The 24,340-nt window shown below is 43.2% G+C and overlaps 1 protein-coding gene across 3 annotated transcripts in view; it reads left to right on the top strand.

Moving 5' to 3' along the window:
• REV3L (REV3 like, DNA directed polymerase zeta catalytic subunit) overlaps window positions 1-24,340 on the top strand; it is a 251,234-nt gene that overhangs the window by 84,728 nt on the left and 142,166 nt on the right. For all 3 annotated transcript variants that reach the window (XM_073337056.1, XM_073337055.1, XM_073337057.1), the window contains exon 2: window positions 23,183-23,372. In XM_073337056.1, coding sequence (XP_073193157.1) covers window positions 23,183-23,372 — 190 coding nt within the window. The remainder of the gene's footprint in view (window positions 1-23,182; window positions 23,373-24,340) is intronic.

The following is a 24,340-nucleotide window of genomic DNA, read 5'->3' as shown; positions in this document are numbered from 1 at the left end:
GTCACATGTGGCAGTATAATAAATTGCTTTTTGTGTGGTTACACAGTTTGGGCGTGTAGGATGCAAATATATAAGACTTTAAAAATAAATTATAAGTATTTAATTGACAATTATGTATTTCATTACTCAAATTTATGCAGTCAAAATTAAAATGCCCCGGCCTCACCCCAATAAGTTTTTAGGATGTTACAAGGCCCTAAATTAGCCAAAAATAAAAACCAAAAGTTAAAACAGAATCCCAAAACTAGAATCCCTAACTAAGCCCTGACAGGAGCAATAATTTAATATTCTGTGCCTATTTTACAGGAGCATAGTGTTTGTGATTTGACGTGGAATAAATTTGTTGGTTAGAATTATAAAATGCCTGTTGGAGGTTTTCGTTTGGGTGGTTTTTGTGTGGAGGTTCAGATTTTTCCCTTTTTGAATTTGGCATTCTGAAGTATTTCTGAGAATGTGACATACACTTGAAAGTCATTTGGATTCTAGAAGATTAACTGCTAATTTCTATCTGTGAGTCGGGTGACCAGACAGCAAATGTGAAAAATCGTGACGGGGTGTGGGGTAATAGGAGCCTATATAAGAAAAAGATCCAAAAATCGGGACTGTCCCTATAAAATCGGGACATCTGGTCACCCTATCTGTGAGTGATGTAGCAAACGGTTAAGCCTCAAAGTATATTTTTCTCTCTAGTTGACACACTAAGGACTTGTCTTTACTGGAATGTTAGCTCAAGTTGTCTACATTCAAGTTTACTCCTCTCCTGTTAGCCTAGTTTGAGAGAATGTAGTCACGGTATCCAGAGCTATAGAGTTTGTATTAGCTAGCATGGAGAGAGTACCTACATCCCCGCTGCATTACTAGGTAAGGTGTCAGCAACACTTGCGCTTTCGACCCATACCTTTATCAGCCAGCTACATCAAGTTTAAAGTAACACACAACTTTAGTTAGAAATTTTTATGTACACTGGAGTTGGGTTGAGGCCACACTAGTTATACCTCAGGCTAACACTGCAGTGAAGACCAGAAGAAATATTAAGTGTCATGTTTACTTTTTTAAAAAAACACCTTTGTTGCATCACTTTTTTTATTGGCCTTTAATGACTTGTGTCATAAATATAAAGGGAAGGGTAAACCCCTTTGAAATCCCTCCTGGCCAGGGGAAAGCTCCTCTCACCTGTAAAGGGTTAAGAAGCTAAAGGTAACCTCGCTGGCACCTGACCAAAATGACCAATGAGGAGACAAGATACTTTCAAAAGCTGGGAGGAGGGAGAGTAACAAAGGGTCTGTCTGTAGTCGTCTTGGCCAGGGACAGAACAGGAATGGAGCCTTAGAACTTTTAGTAAGTAATCTAGCTAGGTATGTGTTAGATTATGATTTCTTTAAATGGCTGAGAAAAGAATTGTGCTGAATAGAATAACTATTTCTGTCTGTGTATCTTTTTTGTAACTTAAGGTTTTGCCTAGAGGGGTTCTCTATGTTTTTGAATCTAATTACCCTGTAAGATATCTACCATCCTGATTTTACAGGGGGGATTTCTTTATTTCTATTTACTTCTATTTTTTATTAAAAGTCTTCTTGTAAAACACTGAATGCTTTTTCATTGTTCTCAGATCCAAGGGTTTGGGTCTGTGGTCACCTATGCAAATTGGTGAGGCTTTTTATCCAACATTTCCCAGGAAAGGGGGGGGTGCAAGTGTTGGGAGGATTGTTCATTGTTCTTAAGATCCAAGGGTCTGGGTCTGTAGTCACCTAGGCAAATTGGTGAGGCTTTTTACCAAACCTTGTCCAGGAAGTGGGGTGCAAGGTTTTGGGAAGTATTTTGGGGGGAAGGACGCGTCCAAACAGCTCTTCCCCAGTAACCAGTATTAGTTTGGTGGTGGTAGCGGCCATTCCAAGGATAACGGGGGTAATATTTTGTACCTTGGGGAAGTTTTGACCTAAGCTGGTAAAGATAAGCTTAGGAGGTTTTTCATGCAGGTCCCCACATCTGTACCCTAGAGTTCAGAGTGGGGGAGGAACCTTGACAACTTGTCTTTCTCATAGTTATTCTTTAAAATATGCATTTGCAGAATTATTTTCTACTAACTTGTTTTAATAGGATCTTTGCTCTGCAGGGACTAGGAGAGGCAGGTTTCTACTTTACAGCTGCAGTCTTCAACCCTGCTGTTAATATAATGTTGTGTAATTAACTTAGAGAACGTAAAAATCTTTTGAGAACACACAAACCTCTTATCGTCTCCTTTTGGTTTGCTATTATTGCTAAAGGAAGCAACTCCCTTGTTGACATCTAGGTTCTTCTGCATCCTACAGTAGCAAAGTGGGCATATACCCTCCATATGCATTCTGTTACTACCTTGTCTGTGTCAACTAGTGTTTCTGTTTGAAAAATAATTATGCAGAGTTTTTCATAGATTTCAGAGTTTAAAAATTAAACTCGGTTTTTGTGCATGAGTTTTCTATATGAACAGAAATCTTTCTGAAAACAAGGTTTTTTCCAGGAGTGCTGCTGCTTTTTTTCCTGATATTTTATTAACATTCCGCAAAAAACAGATGATAATCGAACAATTAAAACAGCAATTCTAGGGAGAACTTAAATATAATGTGACTAAGTGCTCGTATACCTATAGCAACAGATTTGGTACACTATTTCCCCATAGCTTAGTTTGGCTCCTTATAATGGGATCACCCTGATCTATGGTAGCACAGGCTGAATTTCAGACTAGACAGGCATTGAAACTTTCTTTTGATAGCAAACTGCACTTTTTCTGTATCTTGCTAAATTCTAAAATAGAATAATATGGAGTTAAAGGTTTTGTTATGTTCCAGAAATAAGATGCAAACCGATATGAAGTGAGTAAGACCAAGATACATGTGAGAAAATGCTAGTATAAAATATGCCTCCAAATGGATCTAGGAATATAAACTTAAGAACTTGGATTTAGTGGGAGCTGTGATATATCCAGTAAAGATTATAGGATGGGAAATAAATAAATAGTTATGAGTAATTCATATAGATAGTTAGCCCCTACTCTCATTGCAATAGGACATAACCTGATTAGATATTGGAAAATGAGAGATGTCAACAGGGACCGAATAGCTAATGACATTAGGAAAACATCATGGATATGGTTTACATACCATTCAGAGATGTTGTAAAGAAGGAAAATGGATACTTGGGGATAAACAGAATATGAAATTCAGGATAGTTTCATGAGGATATACTACTGTGCAGTCTTCTGACTGTAATTTTATTAAGTGTATTTCAAAATCCAAATTGCATATAAAGATAGATTTTTTTTTTTTTAAGGAAGCGTGCCCAAGTTCTCTACGTGTTTGCATACCTGCATTTACAATTGCACCAGCCTAAACATGCAATTAGGGGTGCATTGTTACACATGCAAGTTGGTCTCTATCATTGAAATTTTGGCTCTGCAATATCTTTAAAAGTATGAAAGAGACCTTTCATGCTTAGCACTTTTTATAGTAAAACACATTGATAGCCTAAGTCTTTGCAATTACAAACTTACTCCGTCATTTTCACTCTTTCATAAATACCTTGTTTTTTTAAATTTTGGGTTGAAATTTACCATGCTTGATCTCAGCCCGTAGAAAGATAATTTTTTGAAAGCTTGAGCAGAATCCAGTTTTAAATTATGAAAAAGCTTTTCTCTAGAGGTACCATTATGATAATCCTTAGTCTGCATATTTTGTAGCTCTTGCACATCATGTGTTCATATTTGCAATTTACATTCCAGTGCTGTCTGAACCATATCACCAGCTGGTTGAGAGTGCCTGGGCATTCCAGAGTCAGAAGATGTTAGTCCTCACTTTTCTCTCCCCACCTGCGTAAAATGGAAGCTCCCTTCATATTTTGCTGCTCTGTGATTGCAGTTCTCTATCTTAGTAGCTTCAGTTTCAGTGAACTTTACTGCACTTCTCTGGTGTTTATGGCTGTCTATGTGTAGACTCTTTTTTTCTAAGAGAAAAGTAAATTGATTATAGAATGGGTCTTCATCAAATAACATTAATACATATGGCAGCCATTTTCCAAGTATTGGCACACATTTTTTACCTTTTGTTATTCTATGCTTTGATTTGTTTGATATTTAAGCATTTGAACTAGGGTAAGTAGTGTCTTATTTCTTTTTTCATGTTTTTTTTTAACCTTAGAAGCTCATTTTTCTCCCCCACCCCTTTTTAATGGCCTTTAAATCCATATTACTTTTTAAGTAATGACTCAGCAATTATCTGCACATTGGTCTAAGTTAATAGATGATGATTTGGCAAGTTTTCCATGAAGTGAAGCAGCAGTACCTTTTAACTCACATAATTCAAGATTTTCTTCCAGTAATGCTCTTGGGTGTTTTAGCAACAAGAATCAGGAGCACTTGTGGCACCTTAGAGACTAACCAATTTATTTGAGCATAAGCTTTCGTGGGCTAAAACCCACTTCATTGGATACATGTAGTGGAAAATACAGTAGGAAGATATATATATACACAGAGAACATGAAAAAAATGGGTGTTGCCATACCCACTATAACGAGAGTGATCAGTTAAGGTGAGCTATTATCAGCAGGAGGAAAAAAACAACAAGCCTTTTGTAGTGATAATCGGGGATGTTTAGTCACCTTACTATTTCTCTCCTACCTTATCGAAGACAATGCATGGTTTACACTGGCTCTCCAAATGCAGCTAAGAAAGCTGGGGATTCTTCCAGTCCATAGACAGAGTAAGCTCACCTGCTGGCTGCAGTAAGGAGCCTAGGTTTTTCTGGATGGTGGTCCTCTGTGAATTATGTCAGTACTTGCCTCTATCCATACTACTCACAAGCAGAAGCAGCATGAAATGTATATGGTTCCTGACCTGTTACAGGATTCTGATCTGAGCACTGTTAACTGTACTCTGATTGGCAAAGCCATGAGCAGCAGCTGTAGCAGTCACTAGAGCTGCTTGTAAGCTCAGAAAGACTTCATCTCTCTACATCAGTTCACATTTGGAAGATTATCTTTCAGCCATAAGGGCTGGAAGATTCTTTTTAATTAAAAACTTAAATTCTCCAAAAACTGCATGCCCCTACACTTGGTTGATTTTTTTCAAGCCCTGCACCAGTTATATTAATCTCGGACTGTCCTCTTTAGCATTTGTCTCTTGAATGCTATGGGAGACTTCATCTGGGGGAATTCACATGAGGATGAGAGTTAGGCCTAGATCCTTGGCTATGACTGAGGAACAAACAATGTAACTCGGGGAAGGGGGACAGGGATTGTGTAAAGATAGTCTTTGTGCTCCCTCAGTCCTGTGCCAGCTGTGTGCTAGATGGTCCCCTTGAATCACTCAGAGTAGCCAATGGCTCCAAGAAACTAGTTTGTCAGCCATAGGTCAGCTGGATGTAGGGAAGCCTGGGCATGCCCCTTACACAGGCATCAGGGAGCCGGGGTGGCTTGGGAGCCTCTATCTCAGCTTTATTCCACCAGTGGATTCCCCATATGGTCTGCTATGGCTACAATGCCAGCTTCAAAGCTAGCCTCTGCCAGCGGTACAATGAAAAGCAGACACACCACACTCTAGTTTGGGGTCCAGAGTACTCATTACCAAAATGCTTGGTGCAATATAATACTACTGCTTATCTCAGTGGTGCCCAAACTTTTCCTGTTGCCCCCCTCCTTACCAGTAATGAAATCTGTCTGCCCCCCACCCCCACCATGTTACTGTACAATTGGCTCAGCAGAGGAGCTTGGGGTGGGGGGGAGTTGGGCAGGGGGCGTAGTGAAGCTGCGGCTGGGGCTGGGGCTGGAGCTGTGCTATGGCTGAGGGTGGAGCAGGGATGAGGGCGCTCCTTTCCTGCCCTCCCCCACATGGGTGCTGGCCTGGGTCTCACCATGTGCCCTCCCAAATATTCCTCTGTGCCCCTCAGTTTGGGGACCACTGACTTATCTCTTGTCTGATGAAAGCAGATAAAAGCAAATGGCTCAATATTCCAAGACTGGTGGGATCAGAGATGCAGTAACATGAGTTACAAATAAAAATTACGTTTTCTGACTGAGAGTAGCTAAATACAATGGTACACATACAAATGAGGACTAGAGCTGGCCGAAACTCAGAATTTCTGGTTTGTGAGAAACTTAGATATTTTAAAATTTGATTTTGTTCAGATTCAGACCAAAACCACATTTTTGGAAAATCCTCTGACCTGAAAATTTAAAACAAAAACAACACCCCAAAACTTTAGTTTCAGAAACATCAACACATGGTATTTCCGAAACAAAAAGTGCTCCTTTGGAAACCTGGCACCTGTTGAATGAAATTGAGATACTGTTGTCAGTTTCAGTGCTGCCTACCACACACTATCAGCAGAAAAACTGACAAGAATCATATCAATTTCATTCAGTAGCTGGTCTGCGCTCCAGGACAGCAAGGTTTGGGAGCTCAGGGCTTCCAGACTCCAGAGCCAGCTGGCTCTCCACCCTGCAAAACTTTCACAACAGGTGGCTTACCAGTTTTTGGGAGTAGGGGAATCTGGCCACAGGCAGTCTGAATGGCAGGACTGCTTCAGAGCTGTGGACAGCTTTCAGGCTCCCAGCTTCACAGCTGGAAGCCCCAAGAAACCTCCAGGAAAGGGAGCCTAGAAGCTATGAGCCCCTTGCTTATGGTTCATCAAATGTCTGTCAAACCCAACATGTTTCCACAAAACATTTTGGATTCGACGAATTGGCATTTTCCAAGAAAACACTGTTTTGTCAGAAAATTTCCAACTTGTCCTAGTTAGGATTAATTAGTCTAAAAGCAAATAGTTCCATAAGGCCCATGTATGCTGTCAGCAGTTAGACAAATAATTCCCTTAGATGAGCAGTAACTTAAACTTTCTTTTATTGAAATAGAAAAATGCAAGTCAGTATGTATATATCATATGATTTCCTTACTGCTAAACAGTAGTTTAAATATTCATTCATTTGGAATTTTGCATCTGAGTATGAAGGGGGATGTGAAAGATGTATAAAGAGGTGAACTTTTATGTGAGAAAAGTTGGTTTGATTTAAAAGTGGCATTTTTGACTGAGAAATTATGTTCATTGATAAATAGTTGCAGTTGAAATAAGTGTACCAGTTCATAGGTTTCATTACGAGTAGTAATATTCGGTGGTTTTATATTTAGTTAACAATCTATATAATTTGTGGTGAAAATGGAAAGCTTTTTAAAAGTGAGTTTAGATTAGAATGGTGTCTCTTCTTTTTTTTTTTTTTAAGTATAGCCTAGTTTACTCTGTTTTTATTTTTATATATATAACATCTCAGTGTGCAGAACATAATTTTGTTGTCATTCAAGATAGTTTTTCCATTTTATTTTTAAACTTTGTTTTTATGGTTGTCAAAGTCCTAAAAAAAACTGTGTACGTACATTCCTGCAAAAACTGACTTAAAATGAAAATAGGTTTCATTTTAAAGGCTGCAGCTTTCCTTTTGGCTACAGCTAATAAACATCAACTGGATTTATTACATGAATCTGAAAAACACATGTTTCCCGAAATTCTTATTTGGACCTAGTTTCAGTGATAACTTTGGTTTTGTTTTCTTTTGTTTAAAGTCTTATTAGGTGTTTGGCTAAATAAAACAGTGCATACTAACGTATCAACCCTGTATGAATGTTATCCTAATATACATGGAAACAAAAGAGTTACTATGAAAGTTTAGACAACTAAGCACACCCATACTGAGCTCCAAGCCCCTCAGCCATCACCTCTCTTGGGTAGAGATCCACATCTCCCGCCCAAATGAGGTATTTTCCCAGGCTGCACAGTTCCCTGCCTACACAGTGTTACTCCCAGCAAGCCAGACTGCCTAAACAGGCCAGCCTCTGCACTTAGCTCTCCCTCTTTAGAGGTTTTAAATAACATAATTTCCCAGTTATGAGTTACCACACAGCTCTTTCTAAGCAAGCACTGTTATCCTTAAGATGAAAGCATTACAGAGAACACATAAAAACCAGTAAAAGAACCTACACACTAACAAGCTTACTAGAGATCACCTCCTTCCCCACAAATCCAGCAGGGACTCTGGTAGGAGTTAGTCCTTCAAACCCCATGTGACAGATATGACAATATCCTGCAATATCCTAGGCAAACATTATGGAATTAAGTTAAACCTTATTGAATTATGTTGAATACGTTTGGGATCCATTGTATTGAAAATGCACGTTTGTGTACTGTTGTGGGTTAAGGTTTAATGAGATCTGTGCAAGATGATGTGAACTTCAAAAGACTATGCTGAATAGTGTACCAGGCATGATTGATCTTTTGAGATAACATGTATGAAGTGGAATTCCTAGGAAGTACTGGGGAGTAAGGGATTGCAAACCCCCACCTACAAGTGTTGTCCTGAGATGGGGGATTTTTTGTCTGCTGTTACAGGAGAAAGCTGAGAGACCCAGTCTGGATTGTCCAGTGACTAACAGACAAAGAAAAGACTTCTGAATAAATAGCCTGAGTTTAAGCTGACTCAGTGGCTTTGTTCTGATGCAGTAAATAAACAATACCTCTGGTCCACAGAGGGCCCCAGTACTTGAGGCAGCGTTGGAAGGACTGACATTGACCAAGAACCCTTGTGGATATGGTGGGGGAAGAGGTGTGATGTTTGTTATTAGTATGCATGTAGGTTTTATTTTATTTTTAAAAATGTTTTCTCTGTAGTGCTTTTACCTTAAGAATAAAATATGCTTGCTTAGAAAGAACAGTGTGGTAGCTTATAACTGTTGGCTGTTACTGCGATTATTCTCTGAAGACCGAAAGCAAGAAGGCCTATGTAGGCAGATGTCTTTTTCTGGGAATAACACAGTGAAGGTAGGGAAATGTTCAGCCTGGAAATACCCTGGTCAGGAGGGAGAAGGATGCGGGTCTCCACTGAAGAAAGTCAACACCTAGGGAGCCAAAAACCTGAGAGTGAGTTCCCTTGCTGAATCACTACGGGGAAAATACAGGTACAGTTGCCCTTAACAGTGACATTCCGTCAAAGGGTTTTTCTGTGGTTACATGTTCATAACAGCTTCAGCTTAGAACAAGCATACCCATAAATGGGTTAGTCTTTCATGTGTACAGCTTGGGCCTTTGATCTTCAGAATCTGGGAACAGGAAATCAGTAGACAATAGTCCCTTCTTCAGGGTGTAGCTTCAGAAGACTGGGCTTTTGCATAATTAGGGGTGGTGAATTTGTGTTCACCTCCCCTTAGAGATTTCCCGTACATATTGTCTCAAAAGACCATTTTCGTCTGGAGCGTTGTTCGGTATATAGTCCATTGATAATCCACGCCCACCATAATATATAATTTTTTTATTTAATACAATGGGCTCAAAGATACTTAAACTTTATTCAATAAGATTTTCCAAGGAGATTTCAGGAGATTACCATATCAGTCACAGGATATAGGTTTCAGAGTAACAGCCATGTTAGTCTGTATCTGCAAAAAGAAAAGGAGTACTTGTGGCACCTTAGAGACTAACAAATTTATTTGAGCATCTCTGAAAGCTTTCATGAGCTACAACATCCGATGAAGTGAGCTGTAGCTCACGAAAGCTTTCAGAGATGCTCAAATAAATTTGTTAGTCTCTAAGGTGCCACAAGTACTCCTTTTCTTTTTGAGGGTATACATAGTGCATTTGGTGATACTTTGTATGAAACACTGTAGAAGCCAGATCTGTTTTCATAGATTCTGAAACTAGAAGATACCATTATGATCTAGTCTGACCTCCTGCATAACACATGCCACAGAACTTCCCCCAAATTAATTTATTTGAAGTAGAACCCTATCCTTTAGAAAAACAGCCAGTCTTGGTTTCAAAATGTCCAATGCTGGAGAATATACCACAACTCTTAATAAATTGTTCTTTGAGTGCTTGCTCATGTCGATTCCAGGTAGGTGTGTGTGCACAGTTGCTGGAAGGTTTTTCCCCTAGTGGGTACCCGTCGGGTCAGCTGTGGAGCTCCCTGGAGTTGCCCCTTCATGGCGGTGTATATAGGTCCCTGCCAACCTGCCACCTCTTCAGTTCCTTCTTACCACCAGTGACGGTCGTTGGAGCAGCAAGCGATCTTGTGAACAGCAAGCGATCCCCTAGTGGACTTTTGTTCAGTGTTACCTGTAAATTAGTTAAAAATCTTATAGTTAGTGTAAATAGTATAGGTGGTTTAGATAAGTTTCAGTTGGGGGTCGTCCCCCCCCCCCCCCCACTCCCACCATCACATTTCCCCTCCTGGGAACTGGGGCATGCCTCGATCTCAGAGTTTCAAGTCGTGTAAGTCCTGTCTGAAGCTTATGCCAAAGGAGAATCACATGACTCCTGTCTGAAGTGTCTGGGAGAGGCACACCAACCAGATAAGTGCAAGATCTGCAGAGGCTTCAGACTAAGGACCAAAAAAGAGGGCATTTAGGCTGAAACTGCTTCTTATGGAATCGGCCCTCCATCCTGAGGTGGCATCTGACCCCAAACCCAGCACTTCGGTGTGGAGCGCGCTGGCCTCGGTAAGGGAAGCCATGGCGTCAAGAAAGGACTCTGGTTCCAGGGACCCTCAGCACTGCCATTCCCCAATGCTGAAGACCTCTTCTGGTGCGAGTGCCCGGCACTGTTCCCATTCACCAGTGCTGCACAAGAAGACGATGGATAGAGGGCGCTCTCCCACTAAAGTAGTGGAGTGAGCAGGTACCAGTGGGGTGTGTCCCACCTCAGGACACCCTGCTCTGGCTCCAACTCTGCCGACGCCATTGACTCCGGCCTTGCGGGGCGGTACGTCGATTCCAGTTCTTGTGGACTCCCTGGTGCAGGAGTGTTGGGAGGAGGACATAGACCTCCCTTCCACGCCGGACACTTAGCAGGCAGCTAGGGACCTTATCACGATGATGGCGCAGTCCCCCGCACCGGTGCCACAGAGAAGCACTGTGCCCTCAAGAGGCAAGCGGACAATGATGCAGCACCTCTCTCATTGCCTCGGTACAGCTCCCCAGCACCATCTCCGTCTGCACTGCCCGGGTTGCTGAGGTCGGACTATTCATGGGACTCAGAGGCAGAGTCATACACCTCTTGCCAGAGCCAGAACCATTCCTGGCACCGCTTAGGCAGGAAGAAGGGCAGCTTCTAACCGTGATGTCCTGGCCTCCGCAATGGCAGGCACCGGCTCAATGGACCTTCTGGACACTATGGGCTTACCACCAAGCACAAGGGCTGGGGTCCAGATCCCTTTCAGAGGTGCGGGTTCCTCCCATCAGTGACTTCAGTGGCCCGGGAAACCTCTGAGGGGGCAGGAGATTGGCATGTGGGTTGGCACCAAGACTGATGCGGGTCCCGGCACCAGGACTTGTACTGAGGTGGGCACTGGCCTGGGAACCAGCACCACCCCTGGCACCGCACCAGGTGTCTTGACACAGGGGGATCCCTGCAAAACAGCAGGGCAGAAAGACCTGTTGCCCTTGCGGGCATCGTCCTCATCATCCCCGGTTGAAGCGGTGGCGGGCACTTCCACCACACTGCCTGCCATGGACACCAGGGCACACCAGGAGCTGCTCAGAAGGGTGGCTCAAAACCCCAACATGAAGGCGGAGGAGGTCTCAGAGGAGACGGACCCTATGGTGGATGCTCTGGTCCCTGAAGGCCCTTTGCCCCTCATTAAAGCTATCCAGAACACCACTAAGGTGCTATGGCAAACACTCACCTCTCTTCCCTCCCTCCCCGCATGCGAAAGGGGAAGAGTGGAAATATTTTGTGCCATCCAATGAGTATGTGAACCTGTTTACCCATCCTCAACTGGGTACTCAGCCAACCAGAAACAGAGACAGGGACAGCCGAGGCGGCCAACTAGAGAGAGAGACAGGGACAGAAGAGGCTGACTCCTAAGTCTAAAGAGGTGAAGAACCTGGATCTCTTTGGTAGAAAGGTGTATTCTACCGGGGGGCTCCAGCTTTGCATAGCCAGCCAGCAGGAGGTGCTGAGCCACTATTGCTACAGTTCCTGGAACACATTGTCCAAGTTCCAGGAACTGCTACTGGCAGACTCCCACTCTGAATTTGTGGCTGTCCTGGAGGAGGGCAAGGTAGTCTCAAGGGCCTCCTTACAAGCATCCCTGGACTCGGCAGACTCAGCTACTCAGACTATGACAACCACAATAGCCATGAGATGCAGCTCATGGCTTCGAGTCTTGGTACTCCCGCATGAAGTCCAAAACACCATCCAGGACTTGCCTTTTGATTGTTCAGGACTTTTTTCAGAGCAAACAGACAGTAGGCTCCATAGCCTTGAAGGACTCGGGGGAAACCCCTTAAGTCCATATGGCTGCATACTCCACTCCCCTAGAGAAAGCCATTCAAACCGCAAACCTTCTTTTGCTTCTACTCAGCTCCTTCGAGGCAGGACTATAACAGGAAGCAGGGCAGGAGTAAGGAGGAGGCCCTCTCAGACCTCCTCTGGTCAGGACCAGGGTGCAGCAAAGCAGCCCTGAGCCTCTAAGCCAAACTTTTGAAGGTGTGCCTGGGGGCGACACACCAGTTCAAATCCCAGATCCTTTCCCTCCCTTTGTGAATCGTCTATCCCATTTCTGCTGAGCCTGGATTCAAATAACCTCAGATGGATGCGTCTTGAGCATGGTAGTGTTGCCTCAGTTTCCCTAGAAACCAACCCAGGGTTACACTTATATTGTTTTTATTAAATGCTGCTGTTGGATCAAACAGAAAAGGGATGAGGCTTATTCATGCACACACACATTCATCGCATTCATACCCTCGTGCACCCACACACTCACTCAGGCGAAGAGTTACTGGAGACAGCATAGGAAGCCGAGAAGCCGAAGCGTAGTAGACCTGGTGTGTCTGCCTGCAATCACGGAGCCGGGCCAGTGAGCAGGTCAAGAAGCCGGGGGCTTGTGTGTATGCCTTCTTCCTTGTGCTGGAACAGGGCGGCTCCTGTCACGTACACTGAGTTTCCTTTCTGTGTCCGTCACCGAGAAGCATTCCGAGGCCTCGGTCTTTTCATGCATACCAGGTTTTTCTTTTCTTTACAGCACCCCATGATTGCCTTCTCAGGGCAGATTACATCAGACACTCCTGGCTCCGTGATCTATTCTCCTTGCAGTTCCTCTCCGCCCAGTCCCACATACACTCCCTTGTTTACACTCTCTCTGATTGCTTGACGGGGGAATTGCAAAGCTTTGAGGTTTATAAAAGTGGTAACTGAAAAGGTTACAAAGCTTAAAAGGCTATGCTAACAATAAGTAAAGTTACAAAGTTGGCAAAAGGTTACAGAACTTAATGATCATACCAGAAATGACTGAAAAGTTACAAATCTTACAATCGCATTCTGCTGGATTAAGCGGAGGCTTTACATAGAATGATAGAATATTAGGGTTGAAAGGGACCTCAGGTCATCTAGTCCAACCCCATGCTCAAAGCAGGACCAACCCCCAACTAGATCATCCCAGCTAGGGCTTTGTCAAGCCTGACCTTAAAAACCTCAAAGGAAGGTGATTTTACCACCTCCCTAGCTAACACATTCCAGTGCTTCACCACCCTCCTAGTGAAAAAGTTTTTCCTAATATCCAACCTAAACGTCCCGCACTGCAACTTGAGACCATTACTCCTTGTTCTGTCAGCTGCTCCCACTGAGAACAGTCTAGATCCATCCTCTTTGGAACCCCCTTTCAGGTAGTTGAAAGCAGCTATCAAATCCCCCCTCATTCTTCTTTTCTGCAGACTAAACAATCCCAGTTCACTCAGCCTCTCCTCATAAATCATGTGTTCTTGTCCCATAATCATTTTTGTTGCCCTCTGCTGGACACTTTCCAATTTTTCCACATCCTTCTTGTAAGCGTGGGGCCCAAAACTGGACACCGTACTCCAGATCAGGCCTTACCAATGCCGAATAGAGGGGAATGATCATGTCTCTCGATCTGCTGGCAGTGCCCCTACTTATACAGCCCAAAATGTTGTTAGCTTTCTTGGAAACAAGAGCACACTGTTGATTCATATCCAGCTTCTCTTCCACTGTAGCCCCTACGTCCTTTTCTGCAGAACTGCTGGCTAGCCACTCGATCCCTAGTCTGTAGCAGTGCATGGGATTCTTCCATCCTAAGTGCAGGACTGTGCACTTGTCCTTGTTGAACCTCATCAGATTTCTTTTGGCCCAGTCCTCTAATTTGTCTAGGTTCCTCTGTATCCTATCTCTACCCTCCAGCGTATCTACCACTCCTCCCAGTGTAGTGTCATCCCATTTCCAATTGGGATATTCTCTCCAATTCTGTTTCCTCCTGCCTTCCCACCCATCCTCTCCATCCCTCTCAGGAGCAACTTCTAGTTCAGGGGCAGGGGGTTCTTCTCCCATTATTGCCTAATCATCAAGGCTAAGGGTGGGCCCAGACCTATTTTAGACCTACAAAACCTAAACAGATTGGTGAAGAAGCTAAAGTTCTCCATGGTCTCCCTAGCTTCCATCATTCTCTCCCTGGATCTGGGGGAATGGTACGCTGCCTTTGACTTGAAGCACACATACTTTCACGTGTCCATAATCCCGTTCCACAGATGGTTTCTCTGATTCGTGGTCAGCAACACCCACTATCAGTTCACGGTCCTTCCTTTCAGCCTCTCAGCGGCCGCTCAGGTATTCACCAAGTGCATGGCAGTCATGGCAGACTTCCTATGGAAGCAGCAAGTGCAAGTATTTCTGTTCTTAGATGACTGGCTAATCAAGGGCCGCTCTTGGGCCAATTGGAGGACCCAATTGTGAGCCTGAAGCAGATGATGGTCCACAGGCTTGGCCTCATTCTGAGCATGGCAAAGTCAACCATAACCCCCACGCAAAGGATAGAGTTTATCAGAGCCCTCCTGGACTCCAGTCAGGCCAGTGCATTCGTCCCGGAATCTTGCTTCCTTGCCATGAGCACCATCATAGAGGATCTGAGAAGATTCCCCACTGCTACGGCATGGAATTGCCTGAGACTACTCATGCATATGGCTGCTTGCACGTATGTGGTACACCATGCTAGGCTGCGGTTCTGTCCCCTTTAGGTTTGGCTAGCCTGTGTATACAGGCCAAACCAAGACCACCTAGACAGACTGGTTACACTCACTCCTCACATCCTCGAGTCCCTCCAGTGGTGGCTCAACCCGCAAGCAGTGTGTGCGGAAGTACCCTTTTCCAGAGCTCAGCCATCGCTGTCCCTAATCACAGATGTGTCGGTGATGGGATGGGGGAGTGCACCTAGGAATACTCAGGACTCAAGGTCTTTGGTCCCAGGCAGAACTTTCACTGCACATCAACATTAGGAAGCTGCGTGCGGTGTGCCTCGCTTGCCAGACGTTCCAAACCCATCTACAGGGCAGATGTGTATCGGTATTGACAGAAAATACCACACCGATGTTCTATATAAACAGACAGTGTGGTGCTCACTCCTCTCCCCTGTGTTAGGAAGCCGTCAAGCTGTGGGACTTCTGCATCGCCCACTCAATACATTTGGGGGCATCACAGAATGAACTGGCCAGTAATCTTAGCAGGTCCTTTCATGGCCACGAGTGGTTTCTCTGCCCGGATGTCACGATCAACATTTTCCAAAGGTTGGGATTTCCCCAAATAGACCTGTTTGCAACATGGAGCAACAGGGAGTGTCAGCAATTCTTCTCCTTCCTGAATCACAGTCCGGGCTCGCTTGCAGATGCCTTTCTCCTTCCTTGGAAGAGGAAGAAGTTTTTGATTTGGTCTCTGCAGAAGGGCACTCCTCTGTTGCAGTCATAAATTCCCTTCATTCTAGACTGTTTACTTCACCTAAAACAGCAGGGTCTAGCGATATCGTTGATAAAGGTGCACCTGGCTGCTCTTTCGGCTTTCCATCCCGGCTCAGCTGGACGGTCAGTATTCGCTAACCCCTGAGGGTTGAGGCTGGCAGCTTCCTCAAAGGGCTAAATAGACTGTACCCACAAGTAAAGCAGCTGATTCCCCCATGGGATCTCAACCTGCTGCTCTCGAGGCTGATGGGCCCTCCATTTGAGCCTCTAGCAACATGCTCTCTCCTTTGGAACCCCCTTTGTTGGAAGGTGGCATTCCTAGTGGCTATAACGTCAGCCAGGAGGGTTTCTGAGCTCAAGGCCCTGACATCCAAGCCACCTTACATTGTGTTCTATAAAGACAAGGTGCTGTTGTGGACACACCCAGCATTCCTCCCAAAGGTAGTCTCGCAATTTCACATGAATCAGGACATTTTTCTTCCAGTGTTTTTCCCTAAGCCACATGCTAATAACTGGGAATTGATGCTCCATTCCCTGGATATCAGATGAGTGTTAGCTTTGTCCGCTCAATGTAAAAAGCTATCTCCAAAATTGACACAGCTCTTTATTGCAATGGCTGAGTGGATGAAGGGGCTCCCGGTGTCGTCCCAAAGGATCTCTAATAGATAACAGCCTATATCAGGGAGTGCTACGATCTAGCAAAGATACTGGCCCCAGCATTAATGGCGCACTCCATAAAGCGCAAGCTTCATCTGCAGCGTTCCTGGCCCAGGTTCCTATTCAAGATATCTGCAGGGTGGTGACGTGGTCATCTGTTCACACCTTTATGTTGCACTATGTCATCATACAGCAGGCTAGAGATGATGCTGCATTTGGCAGAGCGGTGCTACAGTCTGCGACTCGGTGAACTCTGACCCTTCCTCCTAGGGACTACTTGTCGATTCCAAGTAAGTGACTCCCATGAGCAATCACTCAAAGAAGAAAAAAACATTACCTACCTTTCATAATGGTGGTTCTTCGAGATGTGTTGCTCATGTACATTCCAAGAGCCACCTGCCTTCCCTCTGTTGGAGTATCCGGCAAGAAGGAACTGAAGCGGCGGCGGGTCAGCAGGGACCTATATACACTGCCATGAAGGTGTGATTCCAGGGAGCTCCAGAGCCGACCCAATGGAGAAAAACCTTCTGGCGACTATGCATGTTGTGCGCGCACGCCTACTTGAAATGGACATGAGCAACACATCTCAAAGAACATAGTTATGAAAAGTAGGTAACCGTTTTCCAATGGTTAATTACCTTCACTGTTTTAAAATTTATGCCATATTTCTAGTCTAAATAGAATATCTTCAACTTCCAGCCATTGGTTCTTGTTATACCTTTGTTATCTCCTAGATTGTGTTTGTTTTCTTCCAGGACACAGATAATTTCGAACAGTGTAGGGCCAAGAGCCAATCCTTGCAGGACCCCATCAGAGCCACACTCACTCAGTGATGATTCCCCATTAATAGTTACATTTTGAGACATGTCAGTTAGCCAGTTTTTAATCCATTTTGTCTGTGCCATGTCAATTTTGTATTGTTTTTAATCAAAATGTGCATTATCAAGTCAAACGCTTTTCAGAAGTCATAGGTATATTACATCAAAACTACATTTTCTTCATTCAGAAAATATATAACTTTTATGCATTCAAAAATGTTCAATAATATTGCCAGAAAGCGTTAGCAGATCTATCCTATCAAGTGAAAAGAATCTCATGTATTTTACCACTTTCTGAAACCTTGGTCAGCTACAACCACATAGATGAGCAGCATCCCCAGTTGTGTACATCCTGTTAATAATTACCTCTACCCCAAAATGGAGAGCAGTGAGTTTTTCCACTTAACAGATTCCTTACTTTCTCTTTCCACTGCTGTGGTGGTACTACTAATAATAAGCACATTATATATAAAGCAGAAGTTACACACACCCTCTTTTTTTAAAATGTTCAGTTTTCCAGGATGGGCAGAATTAAATATAGATGAAAATATTAAACAAAATCTCTGCATCAATCTATAAAGTCAATAAAGTATCCCAGCATGGGAAAAATCCCATGTACAGGGTATATCAATGATATGTCTTCAGGAAGCATTTCCCAATGATGGAACAAGTGCTCTGGGTTCTCATTTGCTGACCTGTGGAAAAGCTGGAGCAATGAGTTTAAGTTGTAAGCTGTTTGGGACAGGGAGCATATAGCACAATGGAGTCCAGGTCCATGATTTAGGGCTCCTAGGTATTACAATGATGCAAATAATAATTAAGCTGAGGGCCAAACTGTCTCCTGGCATTCCTAAAGATCAGTGGCATTGCCCCCACCACTTCATGTACTGTGAGCACATCTTGACCAGAGCCAGGGATTGAGACCCTTCATTGTAATACTGATAAAATATATGTTGGTTTTACTTATTGCTTTTGAGTATTATCTTGCTGTAGTCCTATGGTAGAACATCTTACATCTGAGTACTTTGCATGCAAATCACAGTGGTATCTAGGTACTGCATTATATACATAGTGTGCAAAATTCTGCTCAGAGTTACAATTTTGCTCTGTTGCTACAAAGGAGATCCTCAGGGTTACAACAGAATGTAGTCCTTGAACATGTATGTATATAGCTGATGTTCTTCATTATGTAACTTAATCTGTTCTGTATTGCATTTGCTTTGATTTAATAAATGTGTTGACAGCATAAAAACAATTATTGAACTGTGGAGCTAATCATATTAATGTAAATTTTAAAAAAATCATTAAGAAGATAGTTTTTCACCTGAAGGTCATAGATTCAAATCCAGCGCAGTTCAGTAGTTTCCAAAGTTGTTACCTGATGGCTGTTGAGAAGATTGTTAAACAAATAATTGGTATACATCCATTTCCTAATGAATGTACACTTCAAAGCTGACATCACAACTAAACTTAATTTAAATCTTTATTAGCAATCTCAATAGGTAGGTAAACATCTATGAATGGGCACAGGGACTGAATTTACTTCTTACCACAGTAGTGATACCTCCAAAACAACGTAAAGGTACACTGGCAGAGATCTTCTATGCTCATGTTATAGTATTCTGCTGTGGAGAAATAGAGATCTGTTGTCAGAACAAGTAAATATTTCTCCTTGTCATTGTTTAACTTGGATCGCTTCCTTTCTTAACTGTCTCTCTCCCCCACCACCAGCACCACTCCCACTTACATTAAGCGGTAAAGTAGTTAGTTATGTATCAGGTAAATTGAGCAAACCTTACCTCCAGTACTACCTTATATTTCACGTAGGTCATACTCTATTGTAGTTTAAATGAAACATCAAAATAATGTAACTGCATGGACTAACAATGAAGTGGTTGTGGCTTATTGAAAGCGATTAGTTAACTGTCTGAATTCTTGAAACATTTTCCACTTGCAGTCGCCAAACTAGTGATGTTAGCAGGCAGCAGTTACAACACACGACTTATTTGGGGAGGAAATGAAGCAGATTAGAAAGATTTGCCATTTACTGAATAAAAACAGTAATTCCTTCTATTCAGGTTTCAGAGTAACAGCCGTGTTAGTCTGTATTCGCAAAAAGAAAAGGAGGACTTGTGGCACCTTAGAGACTAAATTGGTTAGTCTCTAAGGTGCCACAAGTCCTCCTTTCCTTCTATTCAGTTAGAAATAAATATGAGCAAGTTGTGTATTAAAAATAAAGGTGCGCTAGTTGTAATTGCAAGTTGTAGTCCTGTGGAACTATGGGAGACTGTTAGTTCAAGATGGAACATTGCATAATGGAGGATGCAAATCACTGTTGCCATGTCCCTATATGATAGTCTCTCTCTTCTCAAACTTTCTTTCCTTTCCTAAGATATGGGAATTGCACACTTGATCTTCCCTGACACAACATACATAAGAAAGGCAGTGTTAGGTAATATCTCTTTCTGAGTTGTTATAGCTACGGTAACTCCTCACTTAACATCCTCCCGCTTAATGTTGTTTCAAAGTTACATCGCTGCTCAATTAGGGAACATGCTCGTTTAAAGTTGTGCAGTGCTCCCTTATAACATCGTTTGGCTGCCTGCTCTGTAGACTGCAGGTAAGATTTTGTGGAAGAGCAGCAACTTTACAAGGGAGCATTGCATAAGTTCCTCTTCTCCACCTCCTCCTCCCTCCCAGCGCTTCCCCCACCGCCAAACGGTTGCTTGGCGGCGCTTAGGACTTTCTGGGAGGGAGGGCAGGAGTGAGGAAACACTGCGTCTCCACTTGTCCCCCCTCCCTCCCAGAAAGTCCTAAGCCTGCCAAACAGCTGTTTGGCGGTGCTTAGGACTTTTTCGGGGTGGGGATGCAGCGTGCTCTGGAGAGGAGGGGGGGGTGGAAAGAGGTGGGCCTGGAGTGGAGTGGGGATGGGAAGAGGCGGGCCTGGAGCATCCCCCAGCAAAGTCGACTCCAGTTCTTCTCTGGGTAAGCTGCCACTGCTGCTACAAAGGTGCTTCCTAGTGTCCTTGCCTGCAGCGGGCTGTGCCTGTGTGGGGTAAGCCAGGGGCACTTCCCAACCACAATACAGTACAGTACTGTACTTTACAGTATATAATGCCTTTTGTCTGCCCCCCAAAAATTTCCTTGGAACCTAACTCCCCGCATTTACAGTAAAGCTTATGGGAAAATTGGATTCGTTTAACATACTTTCACTTAAAGTGGTATTTTTCAGGAACATAACTACAGCATTAAGTGAGGAGATACTATAATTTCTTTTGGAATAGGACATAACAGCCTGTTAGCAAAAGTAGAGCCATTTATAGCAGGGGTTCTCAGTCTTTTTCTCTGTGAGGCCCACCTTGACATGCTATAAAAACTCCAGGGCCCGTGGGTGGGTGGGGGGAACCCTGGGGAAGGGGCCTTGGGCATAGGCGTAGTTTGATTTCTAGTTTGGGGGGGCAGGGGCCAGTGGGGCTCGAACCATCTCTGCATGGTAGGGTCCAGGGAGGGAGCGCCACCTCCATCCCATGATTCACCTCAGCAGGCCACCCAGCCTGTCTGGGTTGGCGGGCGGGGGCATGCAACCAAAAATTATAACTCAAAGGTGGGGGGCTTAGCTCTAAAAGTTTGAAAACAGGTCAGGGTGCAGAGAGGAGGCTAGCTAGGGGCTGTATGCGGGCAGGAGGGTAGCTAAGGGTGCGGAGAGGGGATGGCTAGGGGCTGTGTGCAGGTAGGGTGTAGCTCAGGGTGCAGGGAGGAGGGTAGCTGGGGCTGTGTGTAGGCAGGGGGTAGCTCAGGGTGCAGAGAGAGAGGTATTAGGGGCTGTGTGCTGTTATGACTCCCCTGTGGTCCCTTTTCCCAGGAGGGGTCTGCCAGCCACGGAGCCTGGTCTCCCCACCCAGGGGGCTCTTACTGGCTGCCTCTGTGGGAGCAAAGGGGGTTGGGATCAGAGGAGCAGCTTCAACCTGGAGCACCAGCAGGAGAAGAGGGAACACTGCCGCTGCCTGCTCCATGGCACCAGCCAGAACAGCAGCTGTCCCGCACTGCTGCAGCTTCCCGCCTCCGACCTGGGCAGGGGGCAGGGAGAGGAGATGGGGGGAGGTGTGGAGCTGCCCCCCGGACTGCCATTTTCTTGTGCTGCAGTTTGGGGGCAGGGGCAATGCCCTCCATGTTCCCAACTCTGCCCATGGGCTCAGGGCTTCTGCCCCACAGGGAGCACCAGGGCTTGAGGCTCCTGGCTTCAGTCCCACAGTAGATGCAGGGGGAGCGTTATGCCAGGGATTAGGGCTTCAGCCCGGCACTTCCTGGCTTCAGCCCAGGTGGTGGTGGTGGGCGCCGGGGTCTTGCAGATCCCCGCTTGAGAACGGCTGATTCATAGGCTATTTAATACATGAGATCAAGAAAATGTAGGTCACCTGAGAAGTCAAAGCAACCGCAGTAGTTGTATGAGTATATCCAGCCTACTATTAGCAGAAATGATGGAGGTGCCTCACAGTAATGATGATTTCCCCTAACATAGATCTGGCTTCTTCTCTGTTTTGAGCTCTGATTCCTCAGCATGTCCTGGAGATGTCATTACACTGACTGTTTTACATCCGTTTAGCATCCGATTTTTATTTTTTTAATTTATTTGATCAAGAATTCCAAAATTAGAGACATCTATGGAACAAATTGAAAAGGGTCAATTAATTAAAGATCAGAATCAAATTAAACTGAAGTGAATAGTTTTATGTCTAGCACTTTAATTCATGATAATACTGTTATGTCACAGGTCGAAGACTCTGAAGAATAAATCCAAGGCCTCCAACCTCTGTGTGTGAGATTTAGAAGGAGAACAGGGATATGATTCTGTTGCTACCACGCCAGGGCTAATATTGGGTTGAAAAGTTAGTCTGTATTGAAAATATGGAGGGCTTTTAGTTTATCTATTGATTGTTCTGTTTTACAACAAAGGAGTGGGCAAATACACAGGCTTCTAGAATCTTGTTTTTTAATTACAATATTAAAAATAACTGATGGAGATCTTAAAATACATTAAAGAAAAAAGTTAGATATGAGACACAGGATTTAATTTTTTCAGATCTCAAATCTGTAGAATAAGTTTCAAAACTTTATAATCTGATGCTGATTTATAGGTTCTCAAATGGGAATGTTTTATCATGCAGATCTTTGAATTATTTGAGGAAAAGATGGATTTTTACAGATTTCAACAAGGCTCAGTGTTTTTGTTTTCAAAGCTTTCAAAAGCAACTGTAGTGATCAGTTATATGAATTATGCTGATCTTAATGAAAATTCTTATATTTTTGGAACACATCTGGAGTATTTAAATAGAGTTTTCAATAGATTTTTGATATGTGTGAAAATATCTCTGTGAAAATACATTCCTCATGTTACTGGCAGTACCATGATTGATTTTCTTTTGTTCATTGGTTAATATTGTAAAATGTATATAGGATATTTATCATCTTATGGTTGTATTGCTGTCTTTTTTTCTTTGCATCAAGTGCAATAGAACATTTTCTAGCAGTTTTGGAAAAAATTAAATACCAAGTTTAGAGACCATCAATATGAGAATTTATTTTTAGCTTTCCTGAGTCTTTCCTGGAAAATAATCCCTCAAGAAAGAATATTATCTTATTTGCCCTGGGCCTTTTTGTGCCTCTCTTCTTCGTTTGAGAAATCTTACCTTGCTGCACAATACTGTAGAGGAGAATGTTCAACTGATAGTTAAATATTTTTCAAAAAGCCCCTTTATTTACAGTTGGTAAGTTATTTTTTTAAGCAGAAGGTATCCTGTTTATTGATTATTAGGCAGGCAGATAGCTTTGGTTCCACTTGGGACACCTGGTAACCCAAATATGTGGATTTTATATTCATGTTAGTTGGATGACTGTACAGAATATTTTTACATCTGTTATTACATGAAAAAGCTGCTCAGCTTGACTTTCTTTTTCTTTCTAGGTCAGAAGACTTGTCTCCATTTACATGGTATCTTTCCTTATCTCTATGTGCCATACGATGGTTATGGGAAGCAGTCAGAACACTATCTTCGTCAGGTGGCGTTCAGCATTGACCGAGCACTCAATGTGGCTTTAGGCAATCCATCTTCTACTGTTCAACATGTGTTCAAAGTATCATTAGTATCTGGAATGTAAGTATGACTTACAATATGTTATTGTTAGTTTTGTTTATGTAGAAGGGTCAGCATACCTGGTTTGGCATTGGGAGGTCCACTGCCTCAGTTTGTCCTTGAACTCACCAGTAACTACACATGCTTATATACATCTAACACCACCCCTTCTTGGGGTCTGGTTTATTAAAATAACGTAACTGTAGTAAAATAACAGTTTAATGTCAACATACAGTAGAACCTCTTAGTTACACACACCTGAGGAATGGAAGTTATTTGTAACTGTAAAATGTTCATAACTGAACAAAACGTTATGGTTCTTTCAAAAGTTTACAACTGAACATTGACTTAATACAGCTGTTTTTCATTTATTTTTTTAGTACTATGTTTAAAACAGTACTGTACTGTATTTGCTGCCTTTAACCATCTTAATTTAAGTGAAACAAGCACAGAAACAATTTGTCAAAATTTTTTAAAACTTTCCCTTTATTATTTAGTAGTTTATTTTAACACAGTATTGTACCGTATTTGCTTTTTTTTTGGTCTCTGCTGCTGCCTAATTGCGTACTTCCGGTTCTAAATGAGGTCTGTGGTTGACCTGTCAGTTCGTAACTCTGATGTTTGTAACTCTGAGGTTCTACTGTAAATAAAAGCCAGTATTTTCCAAACTCTACAGTTCCTTCAACCATAAGCTGATTTCAGTAGTTCTCCTTACCAAAACCTAGGTTCTGCTACTTGGTGTTTCCTAAAGAAAACCTCTTCCTCTTAGGTCTCCTGATTTTTTGTCAAGCCCTGCAAATGTGCGGATATCTGCTTTATATCCACTGACCATGTTTGTGGATCATGGATGGATATGGATCCAATTTTTATATCTAGAGCCCTGCACATCTGTGGATATCTGCGGACCATGTTTGCGGATTGCAGATCAGATGCAGATACAAGTTTTGTATCCATGCAGAACTCTGGTGTGTTTTTGTCCTTTATGTCAG

The sequence above is a fragment of the Lepidochelys kempii genome, chromosome 3 (assembly GCF_965140285.1).
Source record: "Lepidochelys kempii isolate rLepKem1 chromosome 3, rLepKem1.hap1, whole genome shotgun sequence".
NCBI classification, from domain to species: Eukaryota; Metazoa; Chordata; order Testudines; family Cheloniidae; genus Lepidochelys; species Lepidochelys kempii.
This window is presented reverse-complemented; position numbering and strand designations above follow the sequence as displayed.